This window comes from Larus michahellis, chromosome 1 (assembly GCF_964199755.1).
Source record: "Larus michahellis chromosome 1, bLarMic1.1, whole genome shotgun sequence".
Classification (NCBI taxonomy): domain Eukaryota; kingdom Metazoa; phylum Chordata; class Aves; order Charadriiformes; family Laridae; genus Larus; species Larus michahellis.
In genome coordinates, this window is record NC_133896.1 from 148,566,986 (window position 1) to 148,587,777 (window position 20,792).

Genomic DNA, 20,792 nt, shown 5'->3' on the forward strand with positions numbered 1-20,792 from the left:
ACTGAAAGAGTGGTCAGGCACTGGAACAGCCTGCCCAGGGAGGTGGTTGAGTCACCATCCCTAGAGGTGTTTAAGAAACATCTAGATTTGGCACTTCAGGGCATGCTCTAGTGGCAGAGATTGTAGGGGGTTCTTTTGTGTGTGTGTATGGTTGGACTCAATGATGCCAAAGGTCCTTTCCAATCATGAAGATTCTATAACAGTATCCATCCAGGAATCTCTGTACTTGTATCTCTACAGCTTGATAGAAGAATATCTTCTTCCATATTTTACTACGAAAACTGCAGTGTAAAGTTAATCATATCCTCAGTGACTCTGGGGAAAAATCCCTGCTGTCAAAAATTCACCTTTTTTGGAGGGTGGATGACTGCAGAATTAATGCTTATTTTCAATTAGCTATGAGTATCCATTTAAAGTCCCGGTTTAAACATGGAATTCTTTTTTTTTTTTATACTTAATATAATGTAATTATGTTTTGCAATATTTTATAATTTTAAAAAGTCTTCCAGAACCCAGAGTTTAGATTTTCAATGTTTATTATGAATCACATTCACAGTGCAATACAAATGACATAAAAAGCTATACAACAAACATACAAAGACTACATGAAGCACGTACCATTCCATAACACATACAATACCTGATGCTTAAGCTAGAAGTGTTCTCAACACCTGTTAGCAAGAAATTAAAGTCAAAAGATAAATAATTGGATTGAAAAACTCCTTCATTATTCAGGTGATTTTTTTTATTAAAAACTCATGTTGATAAGCAGGCTATCCATGTTAAAAAAAAAAAAGCAACGCTGCTCTTTTCTACCATGTAGAAGTTTTTCCACTGTTTCAAGCCTAGATTAATTTTCAATTAATCATCCTGTCCTCCAGCAAAACTACTTACAAAAAAAAAAAAAAATCAATTTAGCACTGTTTTTCCAGAGCAGGTTGATGATACAAAAAATAAACTATAAACATACATATAATCAGTCTTGTACCGTATCAGGTACAAGTTTGGAAATGTTATGTGTAAAAGTTTAGAGACCAAGACGGTTCAACATACCCGCTACTTAGATAAATTACACAATGACAGTTCTGAAGTACATTATACAATTTAATGTACTGTCCATACCAGAAAAATACATTTACTGTACGTATCTAGAATAATTCCTGCGAATGTTCATTGATGAGTTGTGATAGTACTTCGGAGACTGATCTAAGATTTCCAGCTGTTTTCACAGCCTCTCCTCACACATATAAAAAAAATCCTGGCCGGCTAAGTGCAAATAAGTGGTAATTTCCACCACTAGTCAGATTCTGGTGACAGTTTGGTTTTACTTCACTTTGTCAAATAAAAACATTCACAAAAGTGACATTTTTCTTACCTTCAGTACACTAACAGTTTAGTGACTTCAGGAGATATTCTTCCTTATTTAATCTATGCGTAAATTTAACAAGAGGTCCTAAGGACATATTCTCGATATACAGTTTAAACTAAGGGCAAGCATTTGCGTAGTAGCAACAAAATGACAGCTCAGAACATGTCTCGGGCATGACAGAATTAGGAATTCCAGGAGAACAGATTCTTTCCTGTGCTAATTCTAAAAAATGAGAGAGAGATGTGTTTTTAGCCACCCGCTTTTGGAGCTCCAGAGCTGTGAAACTGATGAGTCGAGACTCATTTTCAGTTAAGATGCACAAGATCTTCCCTTTTGACAGGTGACCATAATGAGGAAATTATTGCTTTAGCACCTCAACACAGCCCCAGTCTGTTCAATGGATTGTAAAGGCTAAACTGGCAAGCCACTATTTTAATTAAGCAATTTGGTTTTGTGTGTCTGCATGCACAAACTGTTCAAGTATTACAGAGGGCTTGTAAACCTGGACACAAGCTTTAAGTTTGTGTAGAAAAAAATCAGTAAGGATGTAATATGTAAAAATAAATCAATTGTGTATTTAACATCCATATAGATTTGCATTCTAATATGCACTATATAACAATCAGTGTCCTTACTGATCCCTATTCAAATGCATCTCCCAAAATGCTAGTAGCACTTCTTTGGTCTGTTTTTAGAATTCATCCAAGATAAACCCTACAGCAGTGTGTAGTACTTTACAGCCAAATTTTCAGTACTACTACTGAGTCTAAAACCTTTCTCCTGGGGTCTAGGCAGGAAGAGCCTTTTTAATGCCATCAGAGCCCTTCTCTGGCCCCTGGTTGCTGTATGTCCCTTCTAGCAAACAACAAAGGTGCCAGAGACTCATCGCTCTGGTCCAAAGGAATCTCACGTATGTCCCATACATGACCTGGGAATACCAGAGGCAGCTGAATTGCCAGAGATCCTGGTGGACCTTGGAGCATCTTTGGCAGAGCCCTCGTGCTCAGAATTCACCTCAGGGCAGAAAGCCTGGCAAGTGCTCACTTACCCGACTGCTGTTACGACAACTCTCAGTGTAAGTGCTGCTGCAAACAAGTTTATTCAAAAAAGATGCTGAAACAGAATAAGCCAGATGTACATTTTGTATGTCAATGTCACACACTGCTTCTGAAAGCATGCTATAAGGAGAATTCATTTCAGCCTAGGCTTTCAGAAAAATTCAGCAACTACAGCTTCCTCCCTGACCCCAACGAAGACAAATTTGCATGTGGGAAAGTTTTGAACAGTGAGTTTTGTGCAGCCTTGCGCTTTCTAAACAACGTGTCTGAGTTAAAGATAACAATTACTACTGCATCAAATTTGGATCAGCATTGCACTTTTCAAATATGTTTTACCATTAGATGTTGACAAGAAACATTCAAGTGTCAATACAAGTTTAGAAATCACTGTAAAAAGTTAGTAGAAAACCTTCATTGTTTCTGGAGTCAAAACATAAGTTTCAAACACAACGCACATGGGGAGCTATGCCATTTACTCCAGTTCAGGTAATATGGTATTAAAACCACTGATAGCTTTATAAAACAGATATGAGAAATACAAAACCAAATGACAAAACTTCTCAGATACTACTGCAACATTCAAGCCAAGTGACATCGAAGTGCCAAGACAAACCATACGTGAACAGCTTCATATCAAACTTCACATTCCCATCTGCATGTCAGCAAAGTTGTAGAAATTGTCTACATCTTGAGACGCTGATGCCTTGCTCTCCGATACAAAAACCTGTTTTATTAAACAAGGAAATAGTTATGCATCACTAATAAAGAAGTTCAAGTAGTCTTCGCTCATTCAGAGACAGTAACGGTTATTTTTGCGTTTCACGAGAGTCACAACTCTGTTGGTTTCCACTGTGTGATAGAATAGCCCTAGAATTGTCTTAGCCCCAATGAACTCTTTGTTACCATGATCTGTTCCTAGCAGACATGCTAGCAGCAGTAACCCTAGCCTTCCACTCATGGGAATTAAGATTTTGGGGCTTGATTATTCAGGGGTCACAGCTTCAGCTAGTGTCCATTTAGATGGATTTTGCTTGGTAGAGTCAAACTCTGTCCAGGAGAGGGGGGGAAAAAAAACACACAAAACCCTTAAACTACCATTAAGCGTTCATTTAACAGAAAGGCAGAGTTCATAGGAAGGACTCCCTTGCACTATATTCCCCTCAAAAAAACTTAGTTGCTTCTTCATCAGATGGTTTTTATAATTTTTTTTTTTAAATAACTTCAATTACATTTGCATTTTTCAAAATTGATCAACGCACATTGAAGTCCAAGCTCTAGGACAATCATCTTTGAAAGCTTTCAGCAAATCAGCTACAAATGCCTTAGGCAATGCCCAAATAGTTCAGTGGAACAGAAAGTGTTTATCAATCTGAACACATAAGTGATAGCCTCAATTGAGTTCTTACTATCCTGTATTTTCTATACATCAACAGGAAATTATCACTGTCTCAGCACATCAGTGTTGGTACAGCCCACCGAGCTATTCCAAAGTGCACTGGGACTGCAGGGACGGGTTATTCCAGATGACTATGCTCCTACAGTCACCACTTTTCTGCTTCAGCTCAGAATACCACGTGAATGTAAACTATGACAGTTCCTTCAATTGGTTTACTTAGACTATGTTTTAAAATGAATATCCTATTGTCCAGTAAATTTCTGATTTAAAAAAAAAAGATCATAACACAAAGTGAGTAGTTTCCTAGACTGTTGCTTAGACACATGGTAAACTTCTGTTTGAAGGGACTTGTGAATATCTACTAGTTATCTGGCAGTCGTTTGGCGAGACAGCAATTGCTACCACGGTCACAACAACTGGATATCTTCTTTCAGCATCCTTCCCTACCAGGATATTACAATTTATATTCTGCAGAGTATTTTACAAATAAGCAATGAGATGGAGGAACAATACTAGAAAGCGGGCCAAAAAAAGTGCAAAGGTCATACCAGAAAGAATGTCAGAGGTAAAAAGTGTAGATGTACCAAGTTCACACAAATAGAAAGTCCGCTTAAACGCACAGCGTAGAGCTCTCCTTGTAATATGTTGTTTCTACCAAACAGCTCAAAAAGGTCTGGTGGTGCTATTGCTGAAGAACTTTTCTACCCTTACTAAAGTATCTAGAGTTGTTTATCAGATTTATTTCAGAAACAAAAGCCTGGTGAAATTAAGGTTATTAACAGATTAATTTAATAATTTTTAATTGCGGGTTTTAAATGCAAATGTAGCCACTTGCTTAGAAGCAGATTAATCTGCTGCAAAGTCTTACAGGATACACGTCTTCCCTTCCTAAGAGCTTTTGTAGTTGTTTCTTGATCAAGGATACCTATAATTCTTTCTGAGCTCTATAACAACTCTCAAACATGATAAGGGCAGCCAACAATGTGGTGAAACCATTTTACAGAGCATTCCTGAACCTTCTGGTAGTAATAAGTCTGAAGTTTGTACTCCCTAAACTGCTTCTAAATTATCCTGAGAAAGAAATAAATTTTTAAAAAAATGTATGCTCATGATATTCAATTGTCTGGGGAATCCATGCACAAACCCAGCGTTTATCAGAAGTTTTGGAGCTACATTTTATCTAAAGATATATACTTCTCAGGAACCCTTGCTTCTTAATTTACTGCAGCAAGTTATTTCATAAGTGAGGTAGGTTTTACTATGGAACCAAGGCTGTAAACAGAAGTTTTAAATCCAGATGCAGTAATTAATTTTACACTTGGAACTGAACCTTAACACTACAGATCACCTCCAAGAACAATGCTTCCTTCACAGCATGAAGTGCACCAGCTGAGGTTTTGCGATGCATCCAAGATCAGGGCATTCATAGTGTTATAACAACTGACACCAGTCATTTTATTGAGGAAAATATAAAATTTTATTTGTTCTAATAACTAGTATCACTTCAGTCTTTGAATAGAGAAAGAGAGGTAGAAGAACCAGTGAATTACCTACCTAGTATCATATTTGTCCTGTATAAAAAAAAAAATAAAATGCTAACCACACTAAAAAAAGCCACTGTAAGTTCCTGCTTAAAGAGCTATCGTTATGGCAAAATTTGCAGTGATGACTTTTGGGTCACAAGAAGCATCAGTAACATCACACCACTGCTCAGGCTGTAATTGTAGTATTCTCTAGACTCAGATAGCCATCAGGATTTTGCTGGTGCAACAGCAAACAAAAAAAGCAAACATTAGCTGCATTTGAGATGACTTATTAAAAGATGACTGTTTTCCAGAAACTGGGCAGTCTAGTTCTGAGTAACACTTTCAAAAGGAACTGAAAGACAACGAGGAGCTGTATGGACACCATGTCTCAAAGACATTCTATTCTTCTTTGAACAGCTGCTTAAAAGCAAAAGGTTTGTCACTTTCTCATTATCAGGAGTGCTCTAACTGTTTCCAGAAACTTTCTCAAAACCATTGCCGTTCAGAGAAACGGGGAGGGCAAGCAAAGAGGAGGTGTGGTGTAAAGACGCTGCAGTAAAACAAGCTGACAGAAGAAAAAAGCAAAATGCCTTTGAAGGAAGGCATTCTGCAATATCCTACACAGCAAAAGTAAACCTTGAAAAAAGTTGAAATCCCATCCTATTGTCTTTGTCAGGGTTTAATAGACTAGGACATCGCAAAGCAGACTGCAGTATATGACTTGGAGCAGAGCTTTTCCCTACTGTATTTATAGAACTTTTTTTTACTATCATGTGAAATAGAAGTTTTAAGTGGAAATCTTCTATTCTTCAGTGGATATGAGGATTTAGTACTGTCTTTCCTAGTGCAGTTTTTCTTGTCTCTGAAAAGCAACTTGAGTTTTGACTACAAAAAACACCAAGCCAAAACAAACAAAAAAGGATATTCAGACACCTAAAAGATCGTGCAGTACGTCAATGCTACAGCTTGACCACGAAAATGTTCTGTAACATTTTCTAACAATAAATCAGTACACCAGCTTACCTTGGTCCCACTAAAAACATCATTTATAGTGCTTCGACATCCTTCCACAGCACCATCGCCATTAAACTCCAAAGCAACCACTGGACCTAGAAGATAGTTTGATCTAGAATCAATGCTACTTTTAAGCTTGGCATTGAAACAGTAGATTTCTCAACCCATAGGGAATTGTGAAGCTTGCAAGAAGCATTTTATGGTTTTTGCTGGAGCAGCCATAATGCAGGAAAAAGAATTAAAAACACTTAACCATAGCTTCAAAGTACAGTGTTATCTGAGAAGAAAATATCTGCAATTCCATGCTCATTTTTGCAGAGATTCTGGCAGGATTCCAGTTTTACTTCTTGAAAGGCAGCAATGGCACAAAAACGCTACGGAGCGCGGGGCACCATGGAAGTGAGTCAGACTGTACTGCTCAAATAGTGAGCCATTTCACAGACATCTGGAGTAGGACTGAGTCATTCAGGCATTTTTACCTCAGTCCCAAGATAGCAAACTGCCTGATTTTCAGACGACTTCTCACCCACTATTTGCAGATCCCCTTTCTCTGGTTTCGTTCTGAACACGTTATTTCTTCCCACACGGGTGCAAAATAGCCTTTAAACTAGACTGTCACCTGATAAGTACAATAACTTCTGTCCTATTCTTGCAATGAGCATCACAGACCTCTTAAGTTACTATGGAAAAAAAAACTGCATGCTGCTACTGAGTTTGGGAGCGCGTATTGAGCTTTAGCATGTAACAGATGGCAAGATGTCAGTACTTCTGCAGGAGGAGACAAAACCCAATTACAGTCAGATCAATAAAAAGGCTTTTGAAATACTCTGACAGGAATTTAACTGTTAATTGCCTGTTTTATACACATCTATACTGATTTGCTTAAATATGTATACAGAAACACTGAACATCTAGGTGGTAGAGCAGCAATGGCGATAACTTACAAGTCTAAAAGCATGAGCTTCTTTTGACCACCCCAGACAGACCTGCATGTGCCACTGCTCCTGAGCTATGCAGCTGGACCACTAGAGGGGAGGCAAAGCCACAAAATACACGTGGAATAGCTCGATTCTGATGCCTTCAGAAGTTTTGGCTGGTTTAAGGCCTGACTGAGGCTTTCAAAACTCATCTCAACTGGTTTTACACTACGCCCTTGAAACACAAGTTTCTCCTTCATTCCTCTTTCTTCTCCAGAACCCTCTACTGAGAGCTAGATTTCTACATCAAGGAGAAAGAAAACAACACAAACTCACCTTTTTCGAGTAGTGGAATGAATTCTGATGCACACTGCTGGAAAACTCTGTGAGCATCCTCTGCCTTCATTGAGACTTCTTTAGTCTGTACCAGCTGAAAGCCTTTGACAGTCATCTGTTAACAGAGGAAGAACTCATGTTAAAAACGCTTCTAAAGGCAGAGAGTTCACCTTGACTACCCAAATGACACTGAAATACACCCATTTTCCCCATGTGCATTGAGCCACAGAGCAGAGACCCCTTTTTGCTCTTTTCAAAGGCCATTTGCTTTTTCTACACTTCTGTTTATTTTCATTCCATTCATCCAGATTTTCTCTTCTTCCCTAGTGCACCTAGAGGAGTAAATGTGAACATTTTGTTTTATATTATGGCCCAGGGTTGTGAGTTTTTTCCCCCCACAATCCCTCACAAACTGAAACTAATGGGAATTAAAAGCATTCAGCATCTGGAGTCAAGCAGTTAGTTCTCAGTCTGCAACAGTTCAGTCAAGCGTTAGCTCAAACTCTCATCTATCCATTGCTGAAGTTTTCCATTTTGGAAAAAAAAAAGTTATAAACTTTCGAACACACACAGCTTTTTACTTCAAATCTAATAAGAAACTAAAAGCATGTGGAGAAGGAGCAACTGTATTGGTACTTTCAAAGCAATCAATCTACAGAGCAGTAAGATTTCCACAGAATCTCACTAACTAGTCTTTTAGCATCTTCTTAACTCTAATTTCTAAAGAACTACTAATACAGGAGAACACATTATTATCCTCTTTACTGTAGCTATTCCTTCTGCAGAAGAAACCAACCTGTATTTTGCTATTTCCCTTCCCTAGAGTAGCTGTTAGTAACTCAGTTCCACAAAGACAACTAGGCGGGGGGGGGGGGGGGGGTTGGTGGTGGTGGAGTGGCGGGGCATGGGAAAGCCCTACAGCTTTCTTCCCTTGCAGTTAAAAACCCAGGGGAAGCTCCATTGGTTGTTTTGTTGATCATACAACACTGGCATCGGGAGCTTTTGCAGATACCTCTCTCAAAAGCTGTAGCTCATGGTAACTGGCCCTGCTCTGTCATCCCTGGCACTCCATGGTGCTAAAAGCAGCCGGCCACTCCCAGATTTTAGTCCCAGGAAAGCCCAAACGCAGCCAAGCTTAGGAGGTGCTGCTTTACAGCAAGAAGGAGAAAAAAGAGAGAGAGACAGCACCAGCTATTTAAGTAATCGAAGACAGCTGATCATCTATGACAAACACTTACTGCCTCTTCCAGAAAAAAAATTCCAATACCAGGTGGCAGTGGGGATACAATTTAACTTTTTTTTTTTTTAAAAAAAAGTCTCTGTTAGTACTGGAAAAACTTTCATGACAGACTGTTTTGTTAGCTATGACTTTCAGGGCAATAAGCTAACAAGTTAATTGGCTATATCCCTTTCACAAGCATTGCCAATCACTTACTCTATGTTTGGCCAAGTTCATCAAATCAACTACACGTTTTCTTCAGAAAGTAGCTTTGGTGTGCCGTGGAGGAAAAAAAACACTGGAACTGTTAAAGGACAGATGTGCCAGTCAAAGGATGTCAGCTGTAAAACAACTGTCTCATCAGATGAGCTCCAATCTCTTACCTTGTTTTAAAGTTTTAAACAGCGCAGTTTCTTGGTATGGTTAATAGACAAGCAGAGCCTCTTCGTTCCCCCTTCAGGGAGCACCAGAGGCTATCCATAGGAAAGTTCAATTAGAAATTCAAAAAGCTGAAGGCAGACAAAGGTCACTTACCTCATCAATTAACTTCCTGGCATTTGCAGTTGTGTAGTCACCAGCAAAAAACACGGCCAAACACGATTCATCGCTGCTTTTGTGTCTCCGCCCTCGAGTTATTGGTATTATGCTCCTCGTAGCATCGGTAGAAATTCTGACAGCTTTCAGCTCCTCAGAGCTGGGCAGAGGAACGTAATCTTGTACTACTGCATCCTCGGGCAAAAGGCCCCAATTATTTTCTCCTGACACAGGGGTAAAGTCATGGATGTTGCTCCATGTGTTATTGAAGATACTCAGTCCAGCATCTTTAAACTGTAAAGCAAGCTCAGGATAGTAGTACTGGAAACATCCGAATTTCATACCTGTGGAGGACTCAATAATGGGCTGGGTGGCACAGCACAAGAATACCTCCAGCTTTTTGCAGTCCCGACTGCGAAACTGTTGGCAGGCCACTATGCATTTACAGTCTTTGCAGTCACGGAAAAAGACGCTACCTTTTATTGGTCCTAAAAAGATTCGGCAGTTTACACAGTCATCAATAGTGATTGTAGCAGAATGGTCAAATATGTAGATACTACAATTCTCACAGTCCTGAATGACAAATTGTTGCCCTGCTACTTTTCCAGGCAGTCGACCCACAGTTTCATCTTTAAGTCCGGAAAAAGTGTAATCTTTGGGATCAACCTGAAGGAGGAAGGAAAAAAAAAGCAGCACATTAAAGTCTTCATATACAGAGAATATTATAATACTAGATGTCAATTGCCTTGCATTAATTGAGGCAGCACTGAATTGTACAGGATAACCTGCCAGAAAACTCTTCAGAGTGATGAAAGATCAGAAGTTCTTTTAGCTAAACTACTGTAATGCACAGTAGTGAGGTACAACAGAGAATTGGAACTACATTTCTAACATGCTGCTGGAAAAAAACCAAACTTAGTTTGCCCTCTAATAAAGAAAGGGGGCGGAGGGAGCTAGCTTTCTCTCTGAACTCTAAGCTTTTTCAACAAGGATCATGGGTATAATATAATAACTGTAATAAAAGAATTGGCCAACATACTTAAAGATTCATAAAGCTAGAGATACACAGTATTTTCTTTTCAAGTAGCTTTCTTAGTCATATTTTACCACACCTCAACAGGTTGCAAGGAAACAGCTTTGAAAGCAGCAAGGTATTTCCTTTATTGAGTTTACCAGCTACTAAGAGCTTGCTTATATGCGCCACAGCATTACCTCGTGCTAAGAACTACAAGATTTTTGTGCTAACAGCAGCTACGTCACTGTTTTAGCTACGACCAACAAACAAACCTTGACAGTGCTGGTGCAGGGGTCATGTTTACAGACTTCTCCTCCTCCATGCTCCAGCATCCCCTTGCCAGGGTGGGACACTTGAGAGAGGCTGTGGCTTTCCCTGGGACTCTCCACTGGGGAGCAGAGACTGAAGAGCCACAGAGCACCCAGGATGGTATGCGATACAGGTGGACAACATGAATAATTCAGCTGGTGCCGTAACACTGAAGGGGTCTGAGCTGGGTCATTTCTAGATATACATGAGTCTCAAGACAATTACGCTTCCCGGAGCAAATTCTACTCTGCCCTCTTGTGAAAGCTTATTAAAATAGCACTTAGAAGTATAGAAGTACCTCAACTAGTCTAACACAAGACCACTTCACAAACCTGCTATTTGATTATCAGCCCAAGGGCCCTAAAGCTTGCTGCACCATAATCAGTGTTAACACATTACAACAGTTTCTGTATAGCCCGATTTGTAAGAAACTCCTCCTCCTCCTCTTCAGCATTTCAAACTTCCGCGTGAGATTTAGAGAGTGGAAAAAGGCAGAAACCAGGATGGGCTAGCACCAGAAATTCACTAAACCAGCTCAGCCTAGGCAGCTTTTGTCCGGAACAGCTAATGGAATCTAAAAGTCTCAACCAATCGATAAAATGTACTTCTTTATGTACAACATATTTGACCTCTGGACAGGAAAGGAGGTTTGCAGCTGATGAATCTTCCAAATATAATGGAAGTTGAGACAGTGAAGATCACTTCCTAGAAGTCTCCCCTCAATCATATTTAATACCACTAGTACACGTCCAGGAAAGTTAGTTGGAAGAGTTACAATTAAAATCGGGAGGCTCAAATGGTAAGGGACACAGAATGGAGACTCAACCACACAGTATGATTAGAATTCGAACGCTCTAAGGTCTTAAGTCTCACATAATGTCACATATTTGATCCATATATTAAAGCAATTTATATTCTCACATACTTGAGAACAGAAGTATCAAAATTGCTTTTGGACACGTTCTTCCCAGGCATCTCCTAGAACACTTATGTATATATATGGTGTTTTTTGTTTTTTTTGTTTTTTTTTTTTTTAATAACCTTGGGAGACAGGCTTACTGCTTTCAAAACAGGGTACAGAGGAACAGTTACTTCTCTTCGGAAGGAGAAGTTCAAAGTTTCCGGAACTTACAGCTTTTTTGAAAGTTGGCACCTGAGCATGTCCTTCTAAATTGCTGTGCTCTGAAAAGCCTCTGAAGCAGCACTAGCTCACCCTACACAGCAGCCTTTACAGAGGCATGTGAAACTTCAACTTCACCTTGCAATTTTAGTTAGGCCTAGGTGAAAAACACCGGTTATTCAGCTAGCCCACAGCTTACACACTGTTTCAAATGAGAGCACTTGAGAAAGAGCAGTAGCTGAGTTTAATGACAAAAAAAAAAAAAAAAAAGAGTCAGCTTATTACCAGTTTCAGGAGCTCAACTTTTATTTGCCTGATGTGAATTAAGAGTTCTGCACTGACACAACTCTTACTTCTCAGTTTGTTCACAACGCCAGGGAGTTTGCCAATTTCCTTTAATTATGCTTTGCAGTTTTCCTTTTAAAGACCAAGAGTATTTATTGACTAAGACTGCTGTCCAAATTAGAGGGACTGAGTGAAATAGATTTAACGCTCTCTTCCCGCCCTGGGTTATTGCCCCTGTGAAGGGGAGGTAACCCAAGGGACTGTACCAGATCTGAATGCTTCCCTTCCCCTGGGTAAAAGAAACATGACAGAGAAAAGAGCGTGAAGGCAGAACTACGATTTTGAGGATGCATCCAACAGCTGCAAATATGCTCAATGTGGAGTTTCATGCTTACCAGCACTGAAGTCTGCAGCTATCGTCAACAGGTTAATATTAAATCACTGCATCCACATTCCTTCCCCGACAGTCAGCACTAACTGCTTCTTAAGCTCTGTCATAGGCAACACAGCAAGAAAGCAGGCTAGGAAAACCAAAAGCAACAGAAGGTGATAACATCTGCAGCCTCATACAACCATAACCATTCATCTGGTGCAACTTTTGCTGCAAAATCTTAAGCACGTGACAGGTCAGCAAAAATCCACTGTTTGATAACTCATCTATTTATCCTTTGCGTTTGGATAAAGCTTCAATGAACTTTGTCCATATTCGCCCACCCCACCCAGACAGATGCTTTACTCTCCATCCCTTAATACATTGTTAAATGTCTTCCTCCCTCCTGCCCCAGGCTGGTATAAGTCCATATTATGACAGTCAACTTTTAATGCTTTCAGCTGAATTTAAAGAGTTTGAGGTAGATACGACTCATGCATTAACAGATACAGTAGATACAGGCACAGCTCAAGAGTTGAAACCTTCTCACAGAAGTGCTATGCACAGGGTCAGAAATTACTCCATAGAACGACTTAAAATAACCAGATATGATGAAGAAAATGTAATCCCTGCTTACACAATTTTCTTCCCCCTCAACAGAGGGGTACAGAAGTCTCATCTTCGGTCATCAGTGATGACATTGATACGTCTGTTACAAAGGACCGGACAAACTGTAAGGAGCAGGGATTTTAAAGGACAAAGAAAAGAGAGAAGCGAAGGCAAACCCAAGTTGGTCACAATTGCTAAGAACGCTAGGAAGTTCTGATGCAACAAGTGCAAGGTGTATTAAGCAGCTTTCCTTCCCACAAACACTTGTCTTGCAAGAAGGTCAGAGGCCAGATGTGAAGATTGCAGATGACTTGCATCTCTTCAGCCACCATTACCCGGTTTACTGGCGCCAAGACCAGGCAGCTCCCATTTGGAAGAAGATTTAGAAGTACTAGACCCTCAGAGTTTTTAGGGGTAACTATGCCTAGAATCACCAAGGATCTCAACAGCTTCTTGAACTCTTTCTGGCATGAGTTCATGTCTTAACAAGACTTTTTCACCAGGTCCATCAGGAAAGGAGTTTTAGTCAGCAATGATATGCCAACACAAATATGAGAAGGTACTGTTAATGGATTATGGTTCTCCCCTAGTCACCTGGGTCTAGCCTGCTGAGTAAACAATAATTTGTGGTCTTTCTAAACCCCTTACGCTAAGGTCTTCTCTTTTAAATATCACTCTCAAAAAATCATTCCCTATCTCTCTGAATCACAACAGACGGTGGTTCAGCGATGGACTTATATACAGTCTATGACACACAAAAGTTGGCTAATGACCCAGTGACATTAAGATCTGCAGCTATAGGATAGAGACACAAACTTAAGAGGCTTTACATGCTATTTTTGTCAGTAGGGGAATTAACAGAAAGGAAACAAGCAAGAAAAGTGCATTCCCAGGCCTAGACACTTCTGCATATTCATACTTGCATGGGATTGGCACCCTTCAGCACTGAGTTGCAACATCCTCTGGAGAGTGTTTGTTGAAGTTACCTCTGTCAGATTTCCACCTTTTTTTGTTGCCTAAGAAACTAGAAAGAGGAACAACACGTACAGGTTCCAGTCACTAGTATACAATTTTTCATGTTGGAGCGTCTCCTGGACACCTTGACTTTAAGTGTGGCCAATACAACAGTCTGAATCCACATTTCCTTCTATTCTTTGTAACCTTCCCTCTCTTCCAGAGTATCCATAATAGCACAAAACAGTCATACTCATCCTTTTCTGAGCAACAAGCCATTGCCAAATACTGCAGATTGGAGAAGAGAAAGAAGAAGAAAGGAAACTACTACATGCCTATATCTGATGTAACTGGAAATATTGTTTAATATGAACCTGCTGACTCTTTCTCAGTTGATAGGCTACGTTTTGAGAAATACAGCAGTAGCTCTTCTGGTGCACTGGAAAGAATAAGGGAGATGCATTGGATTTAAGGAGAAAAATTTCACTGCCTAGTTAGGAAAAGAAAAAAAAGTGCTTTTATTTATATTCCAAAATAAAACATGAAGTGGCTACTTAAACAAACTCTAGATAGTTCAAGATGTCCACGTCAGCTCAGAACACTCTAGCAGAATCCTCAGATGTAAGGTAACTAACAAAAGACTATCTATTATTTATGTAGAAAGTTACACTCTGAGTTTTTTTTTAAACTGTTTGAAAACAGCCATCACAGCGTGATATAGCAATGATAGCTGTGTGTTTCCTATCAACTAAAGCTGTTAAGTTGCAAGTCAACTGACATAAAACAAAACCTTACTTGTTCCTCCTAAAAGGAAAAATCAGCCGTGAAGGAAAGTCCCTCTAAATTTTAAATGCCATTGTGATCATAATTACTCTAATCCTACTTCTTTAAACATGCGACAACAGCAAAAAAGATGATGTAGATTTTTGTGTTTCTTCTCCTGCAGAGAAGGTCACAACACGCAGGTGTATCTGCCATCACAAGACACAAAACCCCAGTGAATATGTACCCATTATTCAGTTCCTGCTGATCGCTCTGGTCACACGTGTAAACAATGTTAGTCACACAGAAAGTAGTAACATGGGAAAGGAAAAGGGAGGCCAGGAGCAGAAACACAATCTTACATTCCAGGTGGAAAGCTAGCTGAAGAAGGCTGAGCACCACTGAGTTCCTCTCCCACGCTTGGTGAGAAGGGGACTCTGATGACAGCCCAATAACATAAACACATGACAAGTCCCCAGGATGAGGTGCAGCAATAACAGACTCTGTAATAAACTGTGGTCTACTTATTCTCCTGGACTAAGAATCCCAGAGCAGCAAGGAACCGAACACTCACCCTTTTCCCTTCTGTTTTCAAGATAGGCTGATCCTTTGACTCTCTGTTGCACCGTAAGTAACCTTCACACAGTTCTCCAAACCCAAGGGTCAGGAAGCACTACAGAGATCCCAGCAGACTTAAGACACAATCTAAATGTCGTTAATTTCTCCATACCTTAAAAACAGAGACTTCTGTCCTCACTTAAATGAGATCACGTAGAAATCTAAAAAGGCCCCTCAAATTCATATACTTTCTTTAATTTCAATTCAACTATCAGCATCTTATAATATTTTGTATTTGGAGTTTTCTACCACACAGTCCATTTTTGGGACTATTATAAAAGAGTTACGTGGTCACTAGGATATTGACATATTACTCTCTGGCTAGGTCTACACCAGCAGACAGTACCAATACTCATCACCTTCTGCCACCAGAACACAATTAAAACAGACTACACTAGCAGTGCTGTCCTTCAGAAGGAGAAGAAATAATTTCACTGGAGGAATTCCTCAGGTTCAGAGCTTCTTCCAGCACAGCTGTCAGCTAGCAGTACCCTTTTTTTCACATCCCTAATCAGACAAGTGTGCACAGGAGCGTGCCTACATTTCCCTGCCTACAGTGAGAGCGTCAGCATGGCATTAGTTTACGGGAAGACAGATGGAGTGTCTGAGCAGCAAGACTTACCCACCTGTAAGAACGTACAGAGGATAGGTTTACAAGAAAGAACAGCAGACAATTGCCAAAGCTGCTTGCAGAACTGCGCTCTGTAGCCAAATTGCATCACCGAGCAGGAGAGCCTAAAGTTATAAGCACACCTCCAACCCAAATGGTGCATTGACACATTACTAAAAATAACAGGAAAAGAACATCAGAAGACCACACATCTGTTGACAGAGTTGAGGTTTTCTGGGTTCAGAATACATTTTTCAACTTTTTGTTCAGAATGAACAAATTAACTTTAAACTTCTGTTTAACTACTACTTTAACTTCAGAATGAACAGGTGAACTTTTTGTTCATCACTTGACGAACAAAAAAAGGGTCTTGATGACAAGTTTTCTGACTGGCTTCACTCTAACTTTGTGTACAACACAAACTGTGAAATGAGTAAGTATAATTATATGATGCATCAGAAGTGAGAAAGCAATAGATAACACAAAAACATATCAGAGACAATACTTAACACTACTACATTAACACTGATAGTATCACTTAATACAAACTTGGGATCAACACGTTTAGCATGCTAAGGGCTCGGTATTCCTTTACCTAAGATCAGGTGTCTCTGTACTGCTTTCCTGGTTTAACGTACTAAGCATACACCCAAAAGCCCAATGAAAGATAAGGCTGCAAAGAACAAGAGAAACGGGCTTAAACGTTAAATAGCTGTTCTTGATCTATACACTACAAAATTAAGCAGCTAATCTGATGGCTTCCACAGTTCAGTAGCACAGCCCAAACTCGCTGATTCTTCTGGTTTCTAAGAGTCTTTTATAGAAAAGGAGGAAGTTGTTGTACACGCAATACATTACATTTTTTTTTCCCTCCACAGAGATAGACTGTTGGTGCTCTAATATCCTCATCTGTTAGCTTGAGCCTACTTCCAGCATGTTAACAACAATCATCTCCTTAGCAACAAGGCTGGCTGTTCTCTGAAGCAAGTGTTTCTACGTCCTGACTTTCCTCCTGTTAGTTTTAGAAGTTAGTGCCATATAAGCTGTTGGGATAGAAACTCTCGTATCAGCTGAGCTGCAGCTGATGAATTTGCTCTAAGATTAAATCCTATGATTTCAAATGCTCACTTAGTAATGTACTTTTGCACAGAGCTAAGATTTGTTCTGACACTCTAAAATACAGTGTCAGTACAGCCCTCTCCCTGTGAGAACAGACTCCATTCAAGTAACAAGCTGCCACTCTCCCCTCCTCTCTCCAACCCTGCATTGCAAATACCCGCTAGCAAGTCAGAGCAACAAGCCCAACACAGATCAACTGTCTTTATCCTCAAGGAACTGATTCCTCCGGGCCACGCGCACACTCTCTAGCTCATCTCCATCTGAGCTTGTCTTAATCTACTTGGAAGAATTAAGGGACACCCTGGAGCACCTGGCTAAATTTAAAAAACAAGCAAACTAAGCATTCAAATAAGTTCACACATTTTCTTTTCTCTAGTTGTAAAATATGGCCTAAAGGTTTGGGGATTCTGTTTGTTAAAACCACATCAATTAAGTTTATGGCCTGCCCCGGTTTCTCCTTCCCCCACCCAAAAGCAGCTGTAGAGGAGGGGAGACCCAGCAGGGCTATGATGTCATGATGCATTTAGGAAGTGAAACTTGAAACGAGGGTGGGGAAGACATATATTTAATCCAGCACTGAAGTGCTTTCCTGCTTGAGACTTCGCATTTGCTGTCAACAGGTCAGGAAACAGCACTAGAAAGGATTTGTCTTTATCTGTCACTTCAGGGACTGATGGGCTAGTTCTACTTCCTCTACCTTAAAAGAAAAAAAAAAAGGCAAAAACCACCCAAAAAACACAACTTAAAAAAAAAAAAAAACAAAAACAAACCCAACCCAAAGAACCAAGCAGGAAGAAAAAATATTATTGACAGTCAGGACACCCAGTCTAGTGGGAGGTGTTCCTGCCCATGGCAGGGGGGTTGGAACTAGAGGATTCTTAAGGTCCCTTCCGACCTAAATCGTTGTATGATTCTAAGTTTCGTGCCTCCAGTGAAGCACCAGGTGCGGGACTCCAGCTCACGCAGGTACAAACAGATAACTGCCCCGCTAATTGCCATGACAGGGCTTTGCTGGCTGCAGCACGCACCCGCGGGGGCTCCAACCTGTACCAGAAATCCCGACGGCGGACGGAGGGACGTCCGGACGGACAGACATCCCCCCAGTGCCCGCGGCCGCTGTCACAGCCCAGCCGATGGCCCCGGCCAGCCCGGACGGCGCGGTGCGAACCGCCCACGGCCACGCCGGGGCACGGCCTGACCGGGGACCAGCGCTCGCAACGGCGGCGGCCGCAGCACCCCCTTGCGCAATTTGAGGCTACCTGGTAAAATCCTCAGGCTTAATACTTGTGGGTTGGTTTGGGCTTTTTTTTTTAAATGTTTTAAATAACCGCACCGAACTGCACGGACCGAGCCCTAACACCAGTACCGGGGGCAGCCGAGCTCGCTCCCTCCCTCCCTCCCTCCCTGCCCCCGTGGCGTCCCCCCCCCGCCCCCTCCCTGCCCCCGTGGCGACCGGCCGCCGCCCGGCGCGGGGGCCCCACCGCGGCCACAAGCCCCGCACGACCCCGCGGCGGCCGGAGAGGGGCGAGGCGCTGCCCGCTGAGACGGCCGGTACCGCCGCCCGGCCCCAGTCCCGGCCCGAGCGGGGCGGTACCTTGGCTCGCTGGTCCCAGCTGTACTGCGGCTGCGGCGGCGCCTTCTCCTCACCGCCCGCCGCCTCTTGGCCGCTCCCCGGTGCCTGCTGCTGCTGTCCGCCCTGCGCCGGCTTCCTGCGGCGGGAGAAGAAGCAGCCCATGGCGATGCCGCCGCCGCCCGCCCGGCCCGCGGGGAGAGGGGTAGGAGGGCGGGAGCGCGCGCCGGCCCGGCCCCGCCCCGCCCGCTTCCGGTTTACTCCCTCCTCCGCCCGCCCCCCGTCTCCCGTGGCGACCGCGACACTTCCCGCTCCCCGTTTTAAAGATATTTTCCCCCAAGATTTCACGGATTTGAGTGCCGGAGGTGGAGGGGAGGAAGGCTGCGGAGTTGCCCCTGAGGGTTTGTTGCCCGGTGGGGGCGCTGCCTTGGCCAGCTGCCTGCCCAGGCTGCTCGCCCACTGACCCTCCCCTCCACAGGACCTGGGGCCAGGGGTAGGGGGGAGAAAAGATGGAAAAGCTCGTGTGCCGAGATAAAGCCAGGGAGATCACCTTCCAGTTACTGTCACGGGCGAAAGAGACTCGACTTGGGGAAAATTAATTCATTTTTTGCCAGTTAGAAATAGAATGGGATGGTGAGAATCGAAGACTAAATAAACCCGACACCGTCCCCCCACCACCACCGCTTTCCCAACTCCTCCAGCCCCAGGCCCCAAGGCAGAGCAGAGGAGTTGCAGTCAGTCCATGATGGTTCCTCTTCGCTGCTCCTTCCTGCTCTCACTGTGCTCCAGCGCGAGTCCTTCCATGGGCTGCAGTCCTTCCAGAACCGCTCTAGCATGGGCTCTCCACGGTTCTTCCGGGTCACGTCCATCTCTTCCATCATGGGGTCCTCCATGGGGCTGTAGGCTGGCTATCTCCTCCGGCATGGGGTCCTCCATGGGGCTGTAGGGTGGCTATCTCCTCCGGCATGGGATCTTCCATGGGCTGCAGTGTGGCTGTCTTCCCCAGCATGGTCCCCTCCATAGGCTCCAGGGAAATCCCTGCTCTAGCACCTGTAACACCTTGTTATGGTTTGAGAAAACCCATAACAATTTATTGTCATTTAGACAATTATTCTATCACCTGATGACCTCTCCCTGCCCAGAAAGGGGAATCGGGGGAAGCAAGGAAGCACAGGGGTTGAAATATAAATAGATTTAATAGGATAAGACTAAATAATTAACAATAATACTGAAGAACCAGTATTAATCCCGATAGTAGTATAAGATATACAAGAATTACACTCAGCCAATTCTATCAGTAGGGAGCTGTGCTCTCCCAGCAGTGGACAGCAAATGTCAGTCGGACACAGCAAGCGCTACAGCTTCGGGAGGAAGGGAAGGGCTCAGGGGTCCGGCACTGGGGAAAGGAGTTTCTCTGGACCGCCGCCATCAAGGGAGAGATAAACTATGCAGCAAACTTTCTAATATATATAGAATGTGATGTTCATGGTATGGAATAATCCTGTTGGCCAGCCTGGGTGAAATGCCCAGGCCTCGCTCCTCCTCATCCCTGCACCTGGCAAGGCTTGAAAACACTGAGACCTTGAATCCCACGTAGCCTAGCTGGCTATAAAGTAAATATTTTCACAAATTCAGACACTAGAGTCTTCCAAAAGTATTAGCATTAGAAATTAGTCCTGTGTCGCTCAACCCAGGACACACCTCCATCCCTTTTTTCTTCTCTTACCTTGGTGTTCATACTACTGTTTCTCTTTCCTCGTTCCTCTCTCTTACACTGCTGTGCAGCACTTTTAACCTTTCTTAAATATGTTTTCCCAGAAGTGCCACCGGTGTCGCTGAGTGCTCAGCCATGCCCTGTGGTGGACCTGTTGGAGGTGTCTGGAAGTGGCTGGGTCCAGCACGGGGCAACTCCCGGCCTCTCCTCACAGATGCCACCCCCGCAGCCCCCTGCTATCAAAACCTGGCCACCTACACCTGATACATACCCACTTATAAAATTTTAGAGACATTTTGTGTAAACTAATGGATGGCATTCCTGCTGTAGGAGCAGAAGAAGAAGAAGACAGGAGAAGCCCTGGAAAA

At 42.4% G+C, this 20,792-nt stretch overlaps 1 protein-coding gene across 1 annotated transcript; it reads right to left on the reverse strand.

Moving 5' to 3' along the window:
* Positions 1–521: 521 nt before the first annotated feature.
* RP2 (RP2 activator of ARL3 GTPase) lies at positions 522–18,943 on the reverse strand. Its single transcript, XM_074607930.1, has 5 exons — positions 18,735–18,943; positions 9,370–10,035; positions 7,617–7,731; positions 6,373–6,458; positions 522–3,151 (listed from the first exon to the last, which is right to left on the reverse strand). The coding sequence occupies exons 1-5, from the start codon at positions 18,873–18,875 to the stop codon at positions 3,068–3,070; spliced, it is 1,092 nt and encodes a 363-aa protein (XP_074464031.1). The 5' UTR covers positions 18,876–18,943; the 3' UTR covers positions 522–3,067.
* Between the last annotated feature and the right edge of the window lie 1,849 nt (positions 18,944–20,792).